Here is a 23,765-nt window from a genome sequence, read left to right as displayed (position 1 = left end):
TTCTGAAGATGAGGATAGAGTCAGCCTGTTCAGAGGAAGTACCTACAGAGTCCAAGTGACTAACTGGCAAAAGTGTAATTGCTGTTAGAAATTATACAAATCTTAATTAAAAACCTCACAGACAGACATACTACAACAGAGATAAACAGAATATTTTGGTGCTTGCTTTGTTCAGGACTTCTGGGAAATGATATTTCATTATTCTCCTTCCTGCCTGTTTTGGAAGAGAGCTCTCGGTGACCTGGAGGAACACACTCCAGGGACAGCACATTATAATGGCTCACCCGCATGACATTAACTTCAGGGTAGGGGCTCCTTTGTCATTACCCAGCTCTTCAGGTCACAGAAGTAAGCATGACACTCATTGCTATAGTAACTGGAGGTTAGATCCTGAAATCTGCTACAACATGATATTGGTTGCTAGAGTAACTACCAGCGTGATTTGCCAGCCTTCCAAGCGGACAACTCACACTGAGATCAATGCTATTGAGGGCTTGATGGGTTTAAGACCAGGCCTTGTAACAGCAAAAATCAGAAGAACTGTAGGTTAGAAGTCTCCATCCTTCCCTGCAAATAGGTATGCAGAGAGTTAAATCTTTTGATGAGGCTTTCCAGCATGACCTCAATTTACCCATTCCTCATTACAAAAATACAACAGAGTCTTGAATATGGTAGCAGCAGCAGAACTGAAACTACGGTATCTTGTCTATGGTGAGCAAATTAAAAAACGGAGTAAGAAAATAAAACATACACACTAATGTAAAACTAAGTGAAATCATTTCTTTCCAAATGTAACTTACCTTCTCATACCAATGTATACATTGCAGGCCTACTATGCAGTGTTCCTGAACAGAGGTCGACTAGAAGTGCATATCTCCACGGGGATACGGGATCCCCACAGAATCACCATCAAACCAGAAGCTGGCGAGTTTCACGATGGCAGAGCACACTCCGTCCGGATAGAACGAGCCAAAGGGTAACAAATAGCTAGAAGTGCCACAGGCCACACAGCACAGCTAATTCAACAAAGAGAATGTACCGATGTCTTTAGCAATCCATGTAAATGCTTCTGCTGAGGCAAAGAATTTAGTGTAATTCCATCCTTATCCAGAAATTTTTAGAAGTTAGTTTCTGACAGTGCTTATTATTCTGCAGAGCTAGGTTTACACGCTTTCCTAGGCTACCAGCCTATTTCTCCAGAGACCTGCATGTGTCTGAATTGGCATCTCTAACCTTCTGGTTCTTGGCAAATATATTTTATTAATCAAATCTGTGGATGAGAAATACTGCTGCGGTGCAGTAAATCACCTTTTCGACATGTGTAGAAAAACACCATTTTCAAAGTATATAAACAGCAACAGCACAGCAGCCTGTAGCCTTTTTGAGATACCGTGTGCTTGTGTATATATACATGGGGTTATGGTGGTTCCTAGCTAAATATGGTGGACCAATGAAGACACACAGTCCCAGATAAATGGCATTCTCATTGCTGAAAAGCCATTGCAGACCTTCTCAGATCATGTTGTTTCAAACAGAATTTCACTTCAATTCCTTTGCCCTTTCTCAGACATTGTAAAAAATGCTAATTACACTTCACCATTCAGAAAGTGATTAGAAACAGCACTACTGTAACGTGTAGTAGGACTCAGGCAGTCAGTATTATTCACGGCCTGGAATAGCCCTTGTTTCAAGTAGGGTTTGTTGTGGGCATTTGGGCATACAGATGTGTACATACTGTACAGACATTCAGTGGATTAGTGCACTATGCACAATGTTGTTCTGTTTTGTTTGAAAAAAAATCAGAAAGAAGATGTGACATCCAGCATGTTACAAAATATACTTATCCAAGCACACTGAACACTAGGCTTCACCCTCTTACCCCCACAACACTGCAGCCTTCTTGAGTAACAATTCCTGTCTGTCTACTCCCAAGGTGCCCTTCTGTCCTCTCTATAATTTGCTTTGCTTTGCTTTGCCCTTTGTCAGTATGATTTTCTGACTAAATTTCTATTGTACTGTTAAAAAAAATCTTGTAAGTAATGCTTTCAGACAATATCTCTTCCCAGCTTCAGTGACTAGTTTGAGGTAAAACTGTAAATTCTGTGGGAGAAAAAGTTATTTTGGAAATGGATGACTGCATTTTGCGAAACATTGTGTCACTGTGACAGAACACAAATATGCAGATGATAATAAGAAGCTCTAAACAACAAAGAAAGTTTTTATGCAGTGCTATAGCAAGTACAGTAGCTTGACCTGTGAGAGTACCTCAAGACACAATTGCTGTACGATGCCATCCATCTACTGTTGAAGACTAATGCACATCATTGCATGGTTCTGCTTGGAGCCAAAATGTTTACTGTGGTAATGGCTAAAGATGGGATGAAATATTGGATGCTGATGAAAATGTTGACAATCAGTAGCACTTGCAGCAGCACAAAGCATAAGTGGAGTCTTGACAGTCTGATTTCCCTACACTTCCTCTGAAGGCAGTGGAGAGAAGCGTCCTCTCTAGGGGACTTCACAGAACCTGAATTAGTCTGTTGCTCTGAACTGCCCCCACAGAAATCTCTCTCCTTCTGTTTCCACTGCTGAAGGGTCTGGGGGAAATCCTAGAGGTTGTCCCAAAAGCTAAGTCTTTTAATACCTGCTTCCTCCAACTCTTTGAAAAATGAATCACTTACTCTACAGCTTTCTAGACCAAGTGAATCCATCCAAAACTATGAGGAAATTGGACAATTTGCATGTGGTACAACAGTTATCTAATTCAGGTGCTTAAGTCACTATCCAGTTCTGTCTAGGACTTGTGTAAATAACAAAGACAAGCATTTTACATATGAAAACGGGCCTCTTTTCAACAAACATGTTCAATATTCAGTTGCTAACATTTGTAATTATTGTTAAGGAAGAATACTGGAGTTCAATATAATTTTGCAGTCGAAAAAAGTAAGATTATTTGCCAGAAACTGATTATTTCTGATTTTTCATAAGGATGCTCAAAAAAATCAAGCTACTTACTGACAGATACCCAACTTAGGTTTAGATAATTAATTGTAGTCAAAGATGCTTGAATAGTTAGGTCCTGATGTTTAGCATGACTGTAACATATTTGAAATAAAAACTTCACTTCATAAATCATATCAGAGTTTACCAGAGACACATATAGGGTTTTTTGTTGTCTTGATTCTCTCCTGGCTAAGTTCTATTAAATATAGTCTTAACAACATAAAGAAATTATGCCAACTAGCATTCTACATTCGCCTTCAAAAATACTTTTCACTTTCTGTCCCCTTTATCGTGTTTCCTTGTAAATGTGGTACAAACCTGCAACATTTGCGTCTCAGTAGCTTTGACAGGCAAGAGCATTCAGCTTTTCTCTCCCATTTGGATTCTTGCTTTTACCAGAATAATGCCTTTCCCCATATTACCCCTTTCCTCTGCTCTTTTTTCCATTCCTTGGCTTGGCTTGGTCAGCCAGTGGTGCTGTGCTTCAGCGGCTTCTACCTTCCTCAAGCTGCACCAGGGGAGGTTTAGGTTGGATATTAGGAAAAACTTCTTCACCAAAGGGTAGTCAGGCATTGGAACAGGCTGCCCAGGGAAGTGGTTGAGTCTCCATCCCTGCAGGTATTTAAAAGACAGGTAGACGTGGTGCTTGAGGACATGGTTTAGTGGTGGACTTGGCAGTGCTAGGTTAGCGGTTGGACTCGATGATCTTAAGGGTCTTTTCCAACCATAACGATTTTATGATTCTATGATTCCTCTGTTCAACCTTAAGAATATCTTCCATGGGACTGCTTTGTCTTTAACTTGTAGCATGTGCATTACCCATGAGAATGAATTATAGCATTTGTATCAGTACATGGTGAACAATTAGCAGTTTTCCTACTCTGAGGTCTCCCCCAGAAAAAAGCTACCAGATCTTTTAAAAAGTCTACAGTATGTGTCTGCGGCTGATTCTGCAATCAAAGCAGTCTGTAGCAGTGTTTGTCCCCCTGCAAGAAGATAATTTGTACAAACCAGGAAACAGGGAGCCCAAACAAAAAGTGACCCCATGCTTCTCCCATCCTCCTGAGCACTGGGTGATTATACCTACCAGCACAGTGCAGCAGGCTGGGCCCTTACCACATCAGTGTTGCCATACTACGAACCACTTCTTCCTATTCAACCAGTGACTGATATTATCACCTCTGCCCAGCACAGCTTTGCCAAGCTCTGTCAGAGAACCACCAAGGAAGCATAGCAGTAGCTGAAAACCTTCTAGTGGTTAATACGCATTTAATGTGAGCTGCTAAAGTGGTGATCTCAATACAAGCAACAACCAGAGTAAAATATATATTTCTTTGCTTTCAAATCTTTTTCACAGGATGTTCACTGTTCAAGTAGATGAAGACAAAGGCCAGACTCAGAGATTGCCAACAGACCAGCCCATCTCTGTTAAGAAACTCTTTGTGGGAGGTACTTCTTCTCAGTTTCAGACTGCACCTCTCAGGAACATACCACCATTTGAGGGCTGCATATGGAATCTTGTCATTAATGCCACGTAAGTCTCACTGATGCCAACAAATGTCCAGTTAATGAGGTCTGGTTACCTTGGCTGCCGAAAGAAACTTCATTGTTGCAAGGAATCATACTAACAGCAAATCCTAGAGTATGATGTTTTCTTACTATGCCCTTCCTTTTTTGTCTACAATATATGCTCCATAGGCTATGCAATTAATGAACTGTTTTACAGAAAAGCCAACACCTGTCAATTTATCTATAAAATCAGAGACATTCAACAGTAACACTGCAGTAAGACTTGCCCCAGTGATAGGTATTTATGGTGTACCGTAACACTTTATTTTAAGTAAGGTTGATCTCCAAGAGTATACAAATTCTGCGAACCACCATGGGGATTAATTTGCTTTGTGGAAAGTGCAGGCTGCAGTAATCTGGAAGGAACATTTAAGTAAAAAGAAAGGGAATGGTGACTAAAGTAAAACCTCTATAGAAAGTTCCCATCTAAATCTTTCTTTCACATAACTGAAGTACCTCAATTAGGATCTCATCACCCCACACTCCATCAATGTACATCAGAGAGAAGGACTTCTCCACAATGTGATTCAGCCTACCTAGGCTGGTAAAGCTTGCCAAAGAGGATGCCTGTCTCTCTGCACTGACTGTAAGAAAGCCAATGGTGACGATCACCTTTAATTTAAGTGTCCCACTTCTGTACCTAAAACAGATGGGATGAATCCTGGCTCTTGTGTCCTTTGAAGTGAAATTACACTGCAGCATATAGCTATCCTTTATAAATGTGTGGTAAAAAAGCAGAAAAACTAATAACAGACATCAATTTCTTTGTGTGTTCTCAGCCCCATGGACTTTGCTCAACCTGTATCCTTTGAAAATGCAGATATTGGCCGATGTCCCTCTCTAGAACCAGAGGTTAGGCCACCTGAGGATGAAGATAAACCAATCCACACAGCAGTCCTGATTCAACCTGAACCAGACACTGATGGGGATAAAGAAAGACCAAGGATGACTCCTGCTTCCCCTCCTCCTCCAACACCATCTCTACCTTCAGCACTCGTAAGTGTAGATCACTTCACTCGGGTAAAGTTTGAAAAGTTTCTTTTTCCAGGCAAAATTGAAAAGCTAGCTATCAAGAATAAAAAGTAGTTTGCCACAAAAATAGTAACAATTCAGCATCATATTGTAAAGGGAACACCTTGTTGCAGGTCAGTAAAACCTGTGGATAATGGAAAACTTGTTGATGTCATTTACTTGGATTATCACAACAGTAATTTAAAGACTGATATAGCAGTAGAATTCCCTTAGGCTTGCATGCTTAGCCCTAAACTCTTCCCCTTCAGGATGTAAGCCAAGCAATATCCAATAGAGGTTGGAAGCGAAATTTTCCTATGGGAAATCCATGTCATTATGATATTTCTTGTGCTGTTCTCTGAAGCATACGATAACAGCCACGTCAGTGACAGGATGAAGAAACAAGTAAACCAGAGAGGTCTGTTTGATATGGCAATTCTGCCAAACTTACAAACTTAACAACTGAAACCCCGGTCACTGCTAAATTGAGCTCAACTATTGTTGCCAGAAATCTTAAATAGCTAGATAGTGGCAAGCAGTCTTATACAACAAATTTAAGAAGAAACTTCTGTCACAAGTATAGCAGTTTTACAAGTTGATGCAACATTTTACTGTCCAGAAAAGTTATATTTAAATATCTGAATATTAAACTGAATAATATGTCCACTGGAGATATTCTTGGGGGGGAATCCTTTGCATTTTGTTACACCTGCATACAACCCACAGGTTTATGCAGGATATAATTCAGTATGGGCGAGGTTTCCAAACAGTGTGAAAAGACTTGCACATTGTCAAGTTAGGAGCCTATTTACACTACCTTAATAAGACAGTTTTGAGAAGTTAACAACCAGAATATTTATCTTCCCTTCTTTTATATATATCCAATACAAAAGAGTCAGTAATTTTGAGTTTCTCACAGATTGGCTTCATAAGATCTTTTAACCATTTTGGAAGGCGCTCCCATGCTAGGTCAGGTTTAATCTGCATTCCCGTTTCACACCTCCTCACTGACACAGCATTACAGAACACTGAGTTTGTTTGTATTGGATTTTTCTAGGTGACCCAGAGATTAAGATTATCAATTAATTGCATGAAGACCACAAAAAAAAAAAAAAAAAAAAAAAAAGCTGTGATTTTCAGTGAGTCAGTTGGCTGTAAGTCTTTCAGTTAGAGACAAAGGAACCTGAATTCATTGCCGCAGTCACTCCCTGTTACCTGACTCATTTTCAGAATTCATATCTGGTTTTCCTTGGACATAGGTAGGATTTCTAACAATGTTTTCCTACAAAAAACTGTACAAAAATTAGGCCAAAACCCCTAACTCGTTAAGGTTAATTTTATATTTGAGATTCATGGCCGCCTTCATTGGCCAGGTACATATGGCACAGCTTTGTCTAGAAGGACTTGTCAGGCACTACCAAGTCTCCACAGCACATGCAGCCATGGAAATGGGAGCCTGGGGTTCAAGACAGGCAAGCTCCATCTTCGTTATTACCCTGCCCCGAGCCCCAGAGTTATACGTATCAGCCTTTTAATGCTCTAGGGCAGCATTTTTGATTGATTCCCACAAGGTGGAGTAGTTGTAACATGAGGGCTCCGATGCATCTTTCTGTTTGGAGTTGAAAGTAAGCAAATTTGCAGTATAGTAAGGCTACCATAGAAAGATAAGGAACCAGGCAACAACAAGGTAAAAAGAGTTATCCAGTTTAATGCTCACTGTTGTGAAAGAGTGCAGTCATAGTATCCCTTGATCAAGCATTATAAACAAAATAAAAAAAACCACAGAAGCGTGCAAAAGTGCAAGTGCACGCTTTTAGCATGCTAAGTGCTAACTTTTAAATAGCAAAATTGAGAGGAATAGATTTACTCATTAATACCAGAAACTAGTCCCATTGTAACTAGGTGACTTTTGTATATCACATATCTAGACCCGTGATAACTTGAAACAGGAGTTCAAAATAAAAATCTAAATAAAACACCATAAAGACTCCACTTCCTCTTGGAAAAAATGAAACCGTTTTAGTATTCTGAAGACTTGAACGTATTTTAAATAAGGCAAACTTTTGGATACTTTTTACATTCATCTAAGTAAGTTCTCCAAAGTATTTTTCTGGGCAATGTTGCAACGAAATAAGTAACTACAGTCTAATAATGAGATAGCACTCATATGACAGTTAATAATACAGAAGCTCAGTGTAAAAGGACTGTATATGGAAAATATACAGCAGAAAAAAATTATTTCCACATAGTAGGCTTAAATAAGGTATCTGTTCTACTTAAGCCAATTAGGACCTTTTTTATCCCTATTATCCATCTGCATGTAAAAGGGGAGGCGAGTTTAATCCCAAATGAAAAAAAAAAACTTACCCTCTACTAAAGGCAAGACAAGATCTAGAAGTAGGACAGTTGGGAAATACACTGGTCACCAGTCTGCTGCTGCTGCTTGCTACAGATGCCAAAACGTTTCTCAATATTGGGTAACTGCTGCTTCTGCCTCATGTTATTCACTGCTTCTCAGGATTCGCTTGCCACTGAAATGAAGAGCGCCAGCATTACTTCTGCATTTGACTCCATGACGGTATCTTCCACTGTTTCTCCATGCATTATTTCATTGTTTTATTAACACTATTCTGTGAACTGTGGAGACTGCTTCAGAGACCCTTTTTCCTCTAATTACTTTCTTTGTAATTGCTAATACGGCATTGTTTGTAGAGAATGTGTGACAGTCCACCAGTGGGCTTTTCTGTTCTTCATTTCCACTGTGATACACACCTCGCTCTTGACTTACCAGTCAAGTCCCTGACATCTGACAAGACTGAAGTGCAGCTGAAGGGTTCAGTCTTGAGGCTCTCAGGTAATATGGGAGATCATTAAGCAGCCAGGTTTAAACCCAGGACACCTGAAGGCCATTACTGAAAAAAACAAAGCTGGGATATTTTAATCTAGGCTAATGGTCCATGCTTAGTTCACAGTCCTGCGAAGGCTATAAAGCTGGCTGTCCTTAGATAAAGTGAAAGCAGACACAGGCTTGTGAATAAAACCCGGAAGTTTTTTAAGCATGCTCTACTAATTTTTTTTCCTTTTACTGACATTTCCACATCAACCTAATGAACGTTCACTATTATCAATCAGTATTTATGAGTAAATAATTGGTGTATGCTTGCTGTGATTCCAACCATCCCAGTGTGTTTGGCACTCCCCCCCACTCCTTGCCCCTTCTTACAGTCCTCCTGCTGGCATGAAGCAAAACCGCAGTGTTTGCTGATGCTGGGGAGCAGCTAAAGTGTAAGGGCCAGACCCTTTACTAAGACATACCAGCCTAGGATTGAACTTACTATCAGAATATGTCCTTTTACCATGTAATATGTAAAAGTATGGCACAGAAAAGTGTGTGTTAGTGTATTTTCCAATTCTTTCCTGTTGTTCCAGTACCAGTAGTTAGTCCCTATCTTCAAATTTTAGCAAGCCCAAATGCTATTGAAAGTATTATATATACACAGTATTATTACTAACAACACAGTTGTTAAACTTCTAGATAAACCTGTAAAGCTTAAAATAATTAGAAACTTTACCCAGTATTATGGGAATATGCTTTTTTTCCTATTTGATGATCACTGGAAGACTGCTATCACACATTCACAACTTTGGTACTGCTGAATTTTCCACGTTTTTTCCCTCTGTTGCACATTGATGTGTACTTGTCGTAATGCATGGTGTTCTACTCTGTCATGTTCAAACCAGAGCGTTCATTGTGGAAAACTAATTTTTAGAAGTGCTGTATACTGTTGTGAAGATTTTTGTGACATGTGAAAGCAAAAAATATAACACTACTGAAAAACTGAGTGAGAGGGGAAAGAAATTTCCTCTTTGTGGCTAAAATCTTAGTGCCTGATGAGTCACTCATGACATTTTCAAAACGTTTCACAGAAAGAGCTCTTTGTCAGCCAAGCACCGCACCTTGTGCTTTGCAGGTCCCTGCTGAGTCAGGGCTCAAATAAGAGACTGTCGCCAACCCAAAATGATATCAGCCACAGTGCTTAAAAACAGAGCTCGCAGCTATCAAAGTTTGTTTTTTTCCCAGCGGTATTGTCCTGATATTGTGTTGTGTTAGATCCTTTGTGTAGTTTCTTCACAATACTCTCAGTGGGAGGCAAAAGCTAAACGTAAGTAGGAGCTGGTAATTACCATGGTCTCGCCTTGCCCCAGGCACCCCTATACAAGGTCTTTAGAGCCAGAGATTAAAAGACCTGGTGAAATTAAAAAGAGAAAATTATACTGGGCAGAAGATATTTTACCTTCCATTGTTGCTCCACTTTAAGATTAATAGAAGTGGAACAGACAGGGAGGGGTTTCTTTCTTTACCCGCTGGGTAATGTGTCTACATCAGACAGCTCAGGGAGTTTAACAGTTGTTACTTCTATCCATCAGTTATTTGGCTTCCCTTATTGTTTGTGGGTGTCTGTTGGCAGCAGCAGGGGAAACAACAGCACATTAAACAAAGAATACAGTTGTAAAACAATACAAAGAAGTAAAATGGAGGACCTGTTGACAGGTGCAGGATCTGAAACTGCTTTTAACTCATTATTCTTAAGGTGACTAGATTTCAAGTCAACAGCAAAGCATCCCTTTAAAATTTAAGTCTTGCTTCATTTCTGTAAGAGGGCATCCTACTGTGTAAAACTCAGTTATGTGAGCTAAGAGTACACTGAGCTGCCTGGAAATCACTTTAGACTCTTGTAAATGTCCACTGGTGGCATGAAAGCAGCAATGTTCATATATTATTTTTATTTGCTTTTACAGCCAGCTTAATGAGCTCTGCTTTTACACCAAGTTCCTGTCATACTGCTTTATAACTTCAGCTGGTGTGATGAGACATCAACACACTGGAAATTTGTAGGGCCAGTGTCTAGACTGGGTGGAATATTCTCGGTCCTGAGCAGTTGGAAGACCTTCAGCATGTGCACAGCTGAGATAGATACAAAATATGAAGTTTGTATGATCGCTGTATATTTTGCAGGATTCCTGTGCTGCTGACACAGACCCAGCCATTTTGGAAGGTGGCAAGCAATTTGGTCTCTCAAGGAACAGCCACATTGCAGTTGCATTTGATGACACCAAAGTGAAAAACAGGTATATGGCTTATTTCAGCAATGAGTTTTAATGGAATAATGTCAAAATAAAATGCCCCTCCTTCTGAGAATAAAGCATCTCCCAAAATTACAGGCATAATCTGAAAAAGACCACATCCCATGGCTAATTCATTTCATTAAGCAAACATAAAAAGCATTAAAGCATGAAATCTAGGCGATGAAGTGCCCACCTAAGTAGCTCTCACAAAAACAGTTTACCTCTTTGTTTGTAAAGGTTTGGGCACACACAGATCCCAGGCTGATTTGCAGAAAAGTAAACAGAAGAATGGGACCAGGTCATGCAACGGAGTTCATAGGTTGCTTTTTCAGAAGGAAGTTTCTTGATTCAGTAACTTGATGATTTCTTCCAAAAAGGAAACCTTTTTTCCCCTTTCCTCCCATAGTTAATATCAAGGTTTCACAGTAAACAGGCAAAATGACATTGCCCTCCCAAAGTGTAACAATATATACATATACATGTTGATATGCAAAGGAATTCCAAGAGCTACTTATAAAAAATACAGCTCTTTTCAATGGATTTGTGAAGCCATAACTTGTTAGTTGTTCATTTTTGCTGTGACAGCACATGATCATTAACAAATGTGCCATGTCACACCACTAAGCATTTTTGCTGCCTTGTAGTTTACGAGTCCATCAGCCTCACACTTATTTTTACCTATAAAGATGCTGTACTGCCTATTTTCATGTATGCTAATTTTAGAAAACTAGGAAAATAATTAAAAGAAATGTGTAATCCTACAGTCCTTGCCTGTTGTCTTTTCAAATAAGAATCCTGGCCTGATCATTTTCATGCAATGATTTTTCATGTTTATATTATCAACTACTTTCAGGTACTGACTTTGCAGCTCAGCTTGGGCTAGGTTAGTGATGTGCTGCCAGTACAACCTTAGCATCTAGATAATCTAAATAATTTCTTCCCAGGTAATTTGCTGTAGGAGAGGTTTTCAGCATTACCATTCTGTCCAAGGGGTCAGCAGACCTCCTCAGACACCCCCCACCCCCCCATTTTCTGCTGGGGGAAATCAGAATAAGTGTTTTATATCCTGGTTGTAAACTCTTCTCTCTGCATCTTTAAAAGTTTTGCAACCTGTCTTCAGGCAATACAACTCATTAGAAACTCAACATTTGCCAGCTGTCACTACAGCTCGCTCCTCTTTGTGAGCATTATGTGTGTGGATGATGGATAACGCTGCTGGAATTTTACAAGCGCTGGGATTTTCTAGCAGCTACAGCTGCAGCTGAGAATTGTATCTTGAAATTCTATGCCAAGGTTGCACTTTTGTATTTCCACAGTAAAGGGACTAATGAAAACTCACATGTCAGGGATCACATATGTGTGAAATGCAATTCACATATAACCAAATTATTTTTCTTAAAACCTGATGGACAAGTAAAATGGGTCACTAACTGTAAAGTTTCGTTAGAGGAACACAAAAAGGTAAAGCAGATAAATTTGTCTATTGTCTGACTCTGAATATCTTTTCCTTTGTTTCTGTTTTCCTGTTTGTTTGATTTTCAGACTTACAATTGAATTTGAAGTCCGAACAACAGCTGATTCTGGCTTGCTGTTTTATATGGCCCGCATCAACCATGCTGATTTTGCTACGGTTCAGATAAAGAATGGACTGCCTTACTTCAGCTATGATCTGGGGAGTGGAGACACCAACACAATGATTTCCAACAAAATAAACGATGGCCAGTGGCACAAGGTATAATAGTCTCTAATGCTTAATTAATCCTTCTAATGCTGAGAACTTTGTTTTGCCGTAAGATATTTGCAAAATGTTGTCTATACAAGCTAAACTTTACAACCAGGATTTTCGGTAGTCTGCAAAATTTGTGCTTTCAGATTCACTGTTAAGTACATGGTATATATTCCACTAACAAAAAAGTTAGGGCTGATCTTTGAAATTTCTCCTTCAGGAAACCCATATTTCTGACATATTTAGAATATGTCCCATGTATGGTAAGGAACTGCAGAAAATGTTCCTTCCTGCCTAATAGGGCTCAGGTGAGTATCAGCTCATGACGATGGAATATATCATTAAAACCAGCTGTTTCTATGTTAATAATGTCATTGTTCAGCCATAATGCTAAGAACAACAACAAAAAAGTAACATTTAAGTAAATCTTCCCTGCATTATTAATTCAGTTCATTAGGGAATAAATATGATATTCATGGATGTATTTGGCAGCCCCTTCTGTGACTTTATGAGAGGAAGCTTTATGTACAATGCCTGTGGTTTTTGGATGGTAAGGGAAGGAATAATACTGCAACCATGAAGTTTAGTATTTACTGGGCCAAGGACAACAGACACATAGTATATTCATTAGGTAACATGCTTGAAGGCACAATAAAGACAGAGAAGAAAAGAATACATGTAGCTATGTATTCAAGTTATATACCATAAGAGACATTACATTTCGGACAGATATTTGGAAAGTCACCGTCCATATCTCTATCACCAAATGAGAAAAAATTCTAATTGCATTTTCTGTTAGGCTTGAATTGCTCTTACAAAACCCTCCTTGCAGTCATCCTTAGTCCCTCTCTGCTTCATTCCCACCCTGTTCTGCAAGAATTTTATTTTCACTGGATTTTTATTCATGAACTTTTTGATGATAGCAAATGCTCTAAACCAAGGTATTTCATGAGGGGGGAAAAAATAAAGTTGTAGTCATTATTTATCTGTTCTACATAATGCCTAGGAGCACTGGCAGTAGACCAGGGCCCCTTTCTGCTAGACCCTCTATAGATACAGAACAGATGCGTTTTGCTCTTTTAGCCATTTTCTCTATATTCTAAGGGAACTAACTGGAGCATATATTTCTTAATGGAAAACTGTGCTCTTTGGGCGTGCAGCTTGGCACTCTGCAAGACAGGGACCTTTGCTGTAGATCCCATTTTTGTAGGAGAGAATGGAGACAAAATCCAAAGTCACAGTTCCCAAAAAGCACAAGTCCATTTTGGGAGGGGGCAAAAGGCAACCTCTTTAAGAAGACCACGGTCTTTGGTTTTTTTAAGAAAGCAGAGGCTTCTCCTTATAATAATCCTTTTAGTGAGAACCATTTCTCAATTTGAAATGGTTTAGGTTGAAACATTTCCATCAGGCCTGCAAAAGCTAGGGTACCGATCAAACCTTCCTGCCAGGCCTCGTTACAGTGCCACATTGTGCTGCTGCTCTCTCTTTAGGTCCTCTGTAAGAGTGCCTGTTCCCGGTTCCTGTCTCACTCACCAAATCCTCCTTCTGCCCAAGGTGTAATTGTCCATCTCAAATTTACAGTTGTCCGTAAACACCAAGTTCAGTCCCTCACCTTCAGGCCACCCCTTGTCAGCGTTCAGTCATTGCCACTGCGTGACAGATGTGCTGCCACACTGAAGCAGAAGCAGCCATGTTAAAGAAAAGCCAAAGAAAAATGCTGTTTCTCTCTCTTTGCTACTCTGGTGAGCTAACTACTGTGCTGTTTAGAAATCTGCTCTGCTAATATGCTTTGATGCATTTCACGTTCTATCCCTTTCTATACAGAATCATTATTATACTGATTTGTAGACATTTCAGTATAAACCTTTGGAAAGAAATCAGCCTGTGGTTGTTGGGGTAGAATTTCCCCAACTCTTCAGCAATTGCACTTCCTCCATGTGATTCACAGCCCATTTGTCTGAACAGAAGCCACAGTACCAGAACATAGTTGGTATTATATTTACTCTAGCATGAACTATGACCTGAGGCACGTCCAAACTAGTGGAATCATAAACCTAATATTGTCTGCAAACATGTGCTGTAATAAAGATTTGTAACTGGTGCCATTAACATTTAGCATGTACTATTCACTATGTATGTGAAATTTCTATCCAATTCCAGGAAAAACAATATTGTGGCATGCCTAAGATAGTAACAATGAAACTTTTTAAAGGAACCTCAAGTCCTCTCAGCAATTCTATTAAATAATAGTCATGATGCCTCCTGACCCAGAGCTGATTAAAAGGCAGTCATATATTTGCACAAAACCTTGTGCAGGAGCTCTGTTCCATGAACATTATCCATAGTTGCTGCCATGGTACTTCTGCTAACCACTCCTACTACTGTCTCCTGTGTTGTTGTATATTTTGGACTATAAGGCTAGTTACGATCGGGAAATGCTTTGTTGTCAGAAAACTATCTGTAATTGTATTGCATTTGTGTGTTTTTTTAGATAAAAGTCATTCGAACCAAGCAAGAAGGAAACCTTATAGTAGATGATGTTTCAAACAGGACTGTTAGCCCCAAGAAGGCCGATATATTGGATGTTGTAGGAATGCTGTATGTTGGAGGATTGCCCATTAACTACACAACTAGAAGAATTGGTCCAGTAAGCAAGTTTGTTTAAGTTATCTTACACTCCTTAAGTATGTCTTGATTGGTACCAATGTCTTCCTAGTTTTGTTTTGATTTGGATTTCCCTAAGACTGCTCAAGAATATGGGTAAAATGGACCTTACTGTAGGTACACTACATTCTTTCAGTAAAAAGATCTGACTCAGAATCCAGACAATGCAAAGAACTAGAAATAGCAGAGTTAGTTACTGTTATGGAAAAGTAGAAAGATCCATACACTCGTATCCACTTGGATCACTACACAGCTAGAGTATAAGGTCCTGAATACTATTTGCCCTTTCTCTTGGCTGTAATTCATCTAGCAATAAGTGCTAATAAACAGTGAAAGCATCTCCTAAGAGAAGCAGCAGAAGCCAAAATTACCCTGGACAAAATACCCGGTAATACTGCTGCTTACTGTAGTAATTGCGTTTGTGTTGTTATTACTAAACTAGGAGTGAATGCATTTTGAAGTAAGGCCATGAAAACTTTGTTTTCCTCTTTCTGTTTCCAAATCAAATGTGCACGTTTCAATTTATGACTGTTTCAGTCTAAATGCCCAGCTTCCATGCTGACACAGAAGGTATCTTGGCAGACAGATAGCCCAGAGAGGTAAATATCATTTTGGCCTAAAACTCATAGGATTAACTAGGAACACTGTATTCCTTTACCCAGGCCATTTACTACATCTAACCGCACTACTCTGTGTCGGTCATCTCACTCCCCTGCTGCCCTCCCAGCCCCCAAGATATGCCAGTATCAGCATCAGAGAAAACCTCTTGCCTGCATTATTTTTTTCTCTGCACAGAGGGGTCTTTCAAAGCAGAAGCCAGAACTTGAGTGAACTTAATTATAGCAAACAACAAATTAGGCATATAATACAGCACAATGTGGACAAAATACTGGAATGCAAGTAGCAGCTATGTCTAGGCTCACTCTGGGTGGTTTTGCAGAATGGTAAAGAGGAGGCAAAAGCACAGATCCTGGCAAGGGAACAAACCAGACTCTCAAAGAAACTGCACATGAGTAAATACCACTCTAGTAAGATGACTATGGAATGGTGAATACTAGTATATCGACAGGCAAGAGTCCATCAGTTCAGGTGGACAAAATAAATACAGAAAAGGAATTCCTAGATCCTGCTTAAACAAGTCACTATAATAACTCAAGGATTGGGAATAAAGGGGAAGAGTAACCACTCTAAATCTGAGTTGTGTTTCCTAAAGAAAACTGACCTGTAAGATCATATGTCTTAACAAATTTTGGATTGTGCAGAAAGCCCAAATTGTGCAGAAAGCCCGAATTGAGGCAAATCTACTGATCATGTGGATTTACCAAACCAGATTTGAGGCACTGAAAAACAAAAGCAATATTTAACTACCCACAAAATATAATTCCTAATACTATCAAATTATGCTCTTGGAAATACATCTGCAATTTACAAATATGAATCTAAGAAGAAAGGTAACACTAAATCCTTACCTATTGCTCATGTCAGAAGTAATGGAGGGAACCCGTGCAGATAAATGGCTCCGTTTGGCAGTAACAGTCATGTCAGATCCTGACAGTCTTATGTGCTTTGGGATTTAAATGAAGCTGTGACTTCAAATGTCATTCACAGAAGGTAAAAACCAGTGCTTGCCTTTCAGGCATTCTCAGTAAAATACACCGCATGATGTATTAATAGAGTGCTGTGTTGTAGGCTTCATGTAAAGGCTCTGAAGCAAAGTAAGTTGAAAGCATGTATTATCTTAGTTAGGGCTTTCTGCTAAACACACATCAACCTTTTTAGACACTAATCTTATACGTAACTATAGGTGGGCTGACTTCCTATTCAGTGCAGAAGACTGATACCTATTTATTTGGCTTCAGCATATGTCACATTTTAAGCACTCAAAAATCTGCTTTCAGCAAAAGATGTTATATTGCCTGTTAGCATGCTAAAGTATAACCAGATTTGCTTTTCCATAAGGAAAGTGAAATTTTAAAGTTAGTGAATGTTATCGAGTTGTCTACAAATCTTGCATTTCTATGATTTATTTTCACAGTGAAGATGGCAAGATTTGTTTTCTTTTGTGGTGTTTTTCTTTTTTGGTAACAAAACTTATTGATCTGGAGATGATTTTCACTAAGAAATTAGAAAAAGGTCCATTTATTAAGAAGATGACAGAAAGCATCGCTCAGCTCAGAACTGAATTTGTTCACTGATATTGCTAAAGTTCTCAGGAAAACTTTGTATAGGTGTATTTAGCAGTAATAAGCTATATAATTCCACAGTACATCCAGCTTTGATTTATAAGGAAAGAAATTCTTTGGAAATTCTTTCAAGTAACTAGCCAGGATATTGTTAGAGGAGGTGGTGTGCAGAGTCAAGACTTCCCCCTGCAGGTGTGCCTTTCTCCTTTCTGTAGTTATACATATTTCTATGCTGTATTTTATAGGCTGATTTTTATTTTCCTCCTTCCTGTTGCATATGCTTATGAATTCCTTTTCTTCCTCAAAGCACATGTTTATCATTTTCCTCTCTCCCACTGATATCAGGGATAAATTTTGCTAACTCTAAGTCAAAGATCAATGCCTTTGTCTAAAGCTGAGGACCAAAATGCAGCTGCTGGACACCTCAGAGAGAAAAGGGAGGGAGAGCGCTGGGGGTCGGTCACAGGGCCGGAGATGCCAATGGCGCTCCGAGCTCCCACTGGGGTGCACTGACCACACAGCTGAGCCCTGGGGCAACCTGGGGCATAGCCTGGGCAGCCCCTCACTCCTGCCCCAGGCAGGATCTCACTTACTTACACCGCCAGCCTAAGTGTGTACGTACCACCTGCTCGGAGTCACAGTAATGTGCTCCCGGTGCAGAAACCAAACCGGAGCTGCAGTTTGCTACCCTGCACAGGAGCCTCCATACACCCGAGCACATCCCCTGCCTCCACCTGCCTCTCTGGCCAGCAGAGTGGCCCTTGTCACTGTGGCCACCCGCCCTATATACGGTTATTATACAAAGAACTATGTATGGTCAACAACCTTTACGTAGGAGCTTTGTTCATTTTAGTAGCTGCGTACCTGCATTAGCTCGGTCTTAACATGCAACATTAGGCCCATAGTAAAGTGATTAAAGGCGGGGGCAGGAAAAGCCCAGCAGCCCAGAGAACTATATCCAGTATCTTCATCTACTCACAAATCCCATAACCTAGTCAATTAAAAAGGTAAAGTATAGGCCATTAAATTCCTGCATTGCTGATGTAATTTGCTATGTTTCATTATGCAGTGTATTATTTTATGTCCCCTCCATTAAGCCAAATAGATGTGACTCAGATCACATCCCTGAAAAGTAATGTAATTCATCCTCAGTATGACTGAGATTAGATTCCAATTACAATCAGATATTAAGGATTAACCATGTAAAATTCAAGTTTTATTCAGCTCCATAAATCCAGCAGAGAAGCAGAGGAAAGGTACTTTTTCCTGACATACTTTAGGCCTTTATTCTGAGCATTTCAGCTTGCTTTGCACAGTTAGTTACACATTTTGTTTGAAATATTGGCTGCAGGTCACCTATAGCATCGACGGCTGCATCAGAAGTTTCAAAATGACAGAATCACCTGTTGACCTGGAAAATCCAACTTCCAGCTTCAATGTTGGAAAATGCTTTGTCACTGCACAGAAAGGAACATACTTCGATGGAACAGGCTTTGCCAAAACAGGTAATGAACAGCAATTCTGCTGATAGGCAAAGAACAGAGAAAGAGGAGATGTTGCTTACAAAAACTTCCAGTGCTACCTAACTCCTGTTGACTGGAGGCAAAGTGAGACCAATACTTGAAACTCTCACTGATTATTTTTAGTTGCCTTGCCTAGGGATTGACTATATGTCTTTCTAGCCAGGTCTCACACCAAGCGCAGCCACCATAACAGTTACTTACGTGATTTCACATGAAATGGAGTGCATTGATAATGCTGAGTTAGTTACCTTGCATCACTGGCAACACACTGTGTGTGATTATTAGGAATAATGTGTTAAATGCTTTTCTTCATTTTATTACGCTTCCCCTTTTCTCTCCAAGTTGGTGCATACAAAGTGGGAACAGACCTGCTTGTGGAATTTGAATTCCGTACAACACGAATGAATGGTGTTCTCCTAGGAGTCAGCAGCCAGAAAATGGATGGGCTTGGCATCGAATTAGTAGATGGAAAAGTGAGTAGCAAAGCATTTTTGGCTCTTTATAGAGACTGGTTTTAGAAAGCAAATGCAAGCTTACTACACCAATCTCAAGGCATCTCAGTCAATATCAGGGCTCTCCTTTATGCAGCACTTGCCACTTCCCATACATCAAGAGGCTCTTACGCTTGTACAAAGATATTTTAAAAGATTCTGTAACACTTGAGTTTCCTAAAACTGCAACATCAGGACTTAAATTAGTGAGAATATGAAAAGCTTTGAGGAAAGGCTTTGTCATTAATAATACTAGTTCCTTGTGTATATCTTTTATTTCACAGTCTGGAAAACCAGTCAGTAACCTATCGCTATAAAGAGCTTGGGGGGGGGGAGGGTGAAACACCCCAAAACTAAGACAAAAAAATGGAAAAATGACAACCTATACAACAATTTTGCATATTTCCACTAGTGTTTATCTCAGTGACATAACCCAGATCCCAGAGGGGCAGCAATCCACATAGAGTCTGGTATTAAATTAGAGCTTTAGTGTGTGCAGTCAGAGCCTGTTGACTTTAAATAAACAAACAAATAAACAACAAAAAAAAAAAAAGAAAAGAGAACTGTAGAACTGTTTTGAGAACTAGCTGACTTCCATGTCACGCTTTTCAGGTGATGTTTCACGTTGACAATGGTGCAGGCCGATTCTCTGCTATCTATGAGCCTGATGCGCCAGGCAGCTTGTGTGACGGACAGTGGCACAAGGTTCTTGCAAACAAGATCAAACACCGTTTAGAGCTGACTGTGGATGACAGACAGGTGGATGGTAACAGCCCAAACAGGGCCTCAACCTCAGCAGACACTAACGACCCTGTCTTTGTTGGAGGATATCCTGGTGAGCATTTAACAGACAAACGATGCTTTACTTATGCTCTAGCAGCTGCCTTGGTAATGTCTTACATGCAATTAGGACTAGTATGCTAAAGATAATGGGTAAGACTGTCCAAGTTTGTATCAGTTAGCATGGATGCTCATTTCTGCATCCAGCTGCATTTTGGAACAAGAAATTCTGCAGGGACTCTCACAAATCCCCCTGCCCGGTCTCAAAGGTAGGCACTGTCACAGAGGAGCAGGCACACTTTCTGCCTTCTGCTGCCCACACACGCACAGCATCCCTCTTAAAACTTTCTGTTTAGTAACAGCATAATAGTTACGTTTCAATAGTAACAGCATTTGGAAAATTTAAATTTAACTTAAAGATGGCAAATGTAAGTTTAAGTGAAGAATGCATATATGCCCTTGAGGGGGGCAGGACATTGTGTGTATAAATCAGCCTGTAAAACCTGAGGAACTGAAGAATGTGGACAACAGCTTGCACACAGAGGTGACAGGACAGCATCTCTTTCTGATTAATGTCTTTGCTCATGGTCTGGCAGTTTTTAAAGGAAAATAAAAAATCAAAATTTGCTACTCAGTATTTTGGAAGCTCTTGAGAGAACTTGCTTTATGCAGAGGTATTTGAACAGGATCCAGAACTGGGCTGAGCTCTGTAGGTACCTTCATCTTCCACTAAGCTGATAATGAATGCTAGTATTCATCTGTTCATAGACAATCAATAAGTTTATCTAATAGCAGTTTACTTTCTGAAAACACAGTTAAGATGTTTGCAAAGTGCCAATTTTGTTGCATTTATAATAAAATGTCCCTCTATTTTGCAAACAAAAAAACTAAGTATGTTTGCGGTATGTGTCTGCTTTAGTACATACTGAGGTCAATGGCAAGACGCCTCTCGAGTTAATTCCTAAATGATTTTCTGGATGTTGTTTTTCCCCTCATTCTAATGTGTGACACACTGCATCCAAAAAGCCTTCTCTGTCAAGCTTCAGAACATTTTCAAAAATGTTCTTGATACTGAGATATGAGAGTTGTACTTCAGCCACAGTGACTATTAATAAGGACCAACAACTTTGTGCCAGAAGGGAAACAGCTTTGTGGCAGTCTTTTTATAACAAAACAGGATTCTAGCATAGGAGCTAGTACTAAAGAAACACTGCAGATGGAGTTACCATCTCATTCTGGACTGTACGTCAAGAGGAACATAGCAAGAGAAACAAATGGAAGTAACACAGCAATCTGTACAAAACAGGCCTACACTTACATCATGTTGAAGTGATATTCCCAAGTTCAGCCACATGGCAAGTTATGAAAGGATTTAATAAGCCTACGTGCACATTTAAACACCTCACACTTCTCTGGCTGTCTAGTCTAGCTCATCCAAGATTTGTTTTAACATTCCCAATACCCAGGCAGCCTCATCACAAATTTAAAACACAGTATCACAGGATTTTGTAAAATTAGTAAGCGTTTGTATTTTCCAGTTCTCTTGAGGCTTCTTCTGGCTGCATAAACAGTGCAAAGCAGTTGTAAACCAGCTAGAATTAGCTGGTGGAGAATTTCCTGTGCAGAGAAACTTTTCACCACCAGAGCATGAGCAAGGATATAAATTCCTGGCTACCCATAAAAGCTGTTACTCATCTCCTATTATCAGTCTTCCCTGTGCAAGGAGGGACAGATAGATTCAACCTTCTCATCCTCTGTGAAGCAGCATAATGCTATGGCCAGTCAGTCCTCTACAGGTGTAAAGTTATTTCTGCAGCCATTACTTATCAGTCACATAGATTTCTATCAGAGCATATCCCTGTAGCCACTTTTTCACTTGGAAGAACACTGAGAAACAAGTTGGGCCATGAATTTCAAGCAGTTGAGAGAAATATTTCCAGCTTCCCACTCCAACCAGCCCTCACTTCTATCATCTGGTCATACTAGAATAGTTCCCTCCTCCTTTAGTGGAAGAGATGTACTCAAATCCCTGGTTTTACTACCAGCAAGAAAAAAAATCAGAATGCTTGAAAACTCTCAACACTGTTCCTTAAATGACACCTGAAGTACCTACTGAGGAACTGGCCTTCTCATGATGTTAGGGCTGAGAAATTGCATCCATTTTGATCTTTTCTTTTGCTCTGTTGTTATTCTGTGGATAAATAGCTTGAGAAGTTGGAGATCTGCAGGATGAGCATATATGCATTATACACCATTTGTAGGTAGCAAGCTGCCATTTAACCATTTTCCTTAATTTCCTCTGTGTCACATAACTGCGTTATATGGTTTACAATGGTAGTTTAAATGTGTTCAGATTCTGCCACTGTCATGCCAGGACAGAAAAAGGAAAAAAGGCTGGATTGTTACCACTAACATAAACATTTATCACATTCACTCATAATGTTTGTCATTTTTTGAATAAAGAAGATAGATATACAACAAATAAAACATATTCATATATTGCTGGGGACATCTACTCTCCTGCAGAACCCCAAAGAACAAACTTAAGTATCAACTCAGACTTACTTACATAATTCCTGTTGCCTGTTTTTTCCTCCTTCAGACGGTGTGACCCAGTTTGGACTCACCACTAATATCCGTTTTAAAGGATGTATTCGATTTCTGAAGCTCACCAAGGGTACTGCTAAACCTCAAGAGATTAACTTCAGCAAAGCTTTGGAGCTGAAGGGTGTTCAGCCACTGTCATGCCCTGCAAACTAACTGTCATTCAACTGATATGGGTCTGTTTATATAAGCACCTCAGATGAAAAAAAGAAAAAAAAAACTATATATACATTGCATTCATAATAAAATGTCTTTATGCAAGTATGAGAGTAGTGTTTCTGGTATATTCAAATGGCTATTTCAAGGTACCTCCCAAGAATGGAAGAACTAATTCTTTCCCTCCACCCCCTTCATTAAGGGAGTAGAACAATAATTTTTATCTATCTCTTTTCTTATAGCTTGAAAGGGAAATGTTTCGTCATTCTTCTGATGAGTGAGACCACATATTATGCAGGATGTTCCTTTACTAAGCAACTTAGAATCATAGAATATCTGAAGTTGGAAGGGACCCATTAGAACCATTGAGTCCAGCTCCCTGAAATGCTCCCTAAATACTTTTGGTGACGCAGATCTGTAACCTTGCATTCCTTTACCATTCTAAATACAGTGCCCTTGTGTGCATGCCCCCCTCTGTCTTTCATTAGAAACGGGGATATTACCTTGCTTAAATCACCCCCAAGAGCTTTTAGAAATTTTTCTGACCATAGTATTTCCCGTGAAAATTTCACTGAGAAAGTCAAAGTTTTATGTAGTCGACATGGCTGCTGTAATGCTATAGCCATGGAACCAAGTGCTGGGTAGGAAAATGTTACTGCTTGCTCAATTTATTTGGGATTATTGAAGAAAACATGTTGCACCTAAAATGCCTGCTATATCATTTGAACAGCACTGGATTTTAGCAGAGGTTATGTTGTTTGTTATAGTCAGTAACGGAAGGAGTAGAACCAGGTTCTATCACTTACCTGGAAATATGGTTTTAAATGATCCTTAATAAAGTAAGCTTGATACTGCCCCTCTCTCCAGCTACGCATGATATTGAAGTTACACATAGCAAAGTTCACAATCCAAGTTTCTAAAGGAAGAT

The 23,765-nt window shown here is 39.6% G+C and overlaps 1 protein-coding gene across 1 annotated transcript in view; it reads left to right on the top strand.

The window, feature by feature from the left end:
* The window catches only part of LAMA2 (laminin subunit alpha 2), a 375,020-nt gene extending 352,110 nt beyond the window's left edge, over positions 1-22,910 (top strand). Inside the window, exons 54-63 of the mRNA XM_082305530.1 lie at positions 828-976; positions 4,361-4,537; positions 5,352-5,568; positions 10,601-10,713; positions 12,253-12,442; positions 14,928-15,083; positions 18,635-18,788; positions 19,149-19,279; positions 19,910-20,132; positions 22,680-22,910. Of these exons, the coding sequence (XP_082161656.1) occupies positions 828-976; positions 4,361-4,537; positions 5,352-5,568; positions 10,601-10,713; positions 12,253-12,442; positions 14,928-15,083; positions 18,635-18,788; positions 19,149-19,279; positions 19,910-20,132; positions 22,680-22,837 (1,668 nt within the window). The 3' untranslated portion in view covers positions 22,838-22,910. The remainder of the gene's footprint in view (positions 1-827; positions 977-4,360; positions 4,538-5,351; positions 5,569-10,600; positions 10,714-12,252; positions 12,443-14,927; positions 15,084-18,634; positions 18,789-19,148; positions 19,280-19,909; positions 20,133-22,679) is intronic.
* Positions 22,911-23,765: the final 855 nt, after the last annotated feature.

Source organism: Platalea leucorodia (assembly GCF_965183815.1).
Source record: "Platalea leucorodia genome assembly, chromosome: 3".
NCBI lineage: Eukaryota > Metazoa > Chordata > Aves > Pelecaniformes > Threskiornithidae > Platalea > Platalea leucorodia.
This window is presented reverse-complemented; position numbering and strand designations above follow the sequence as displayed.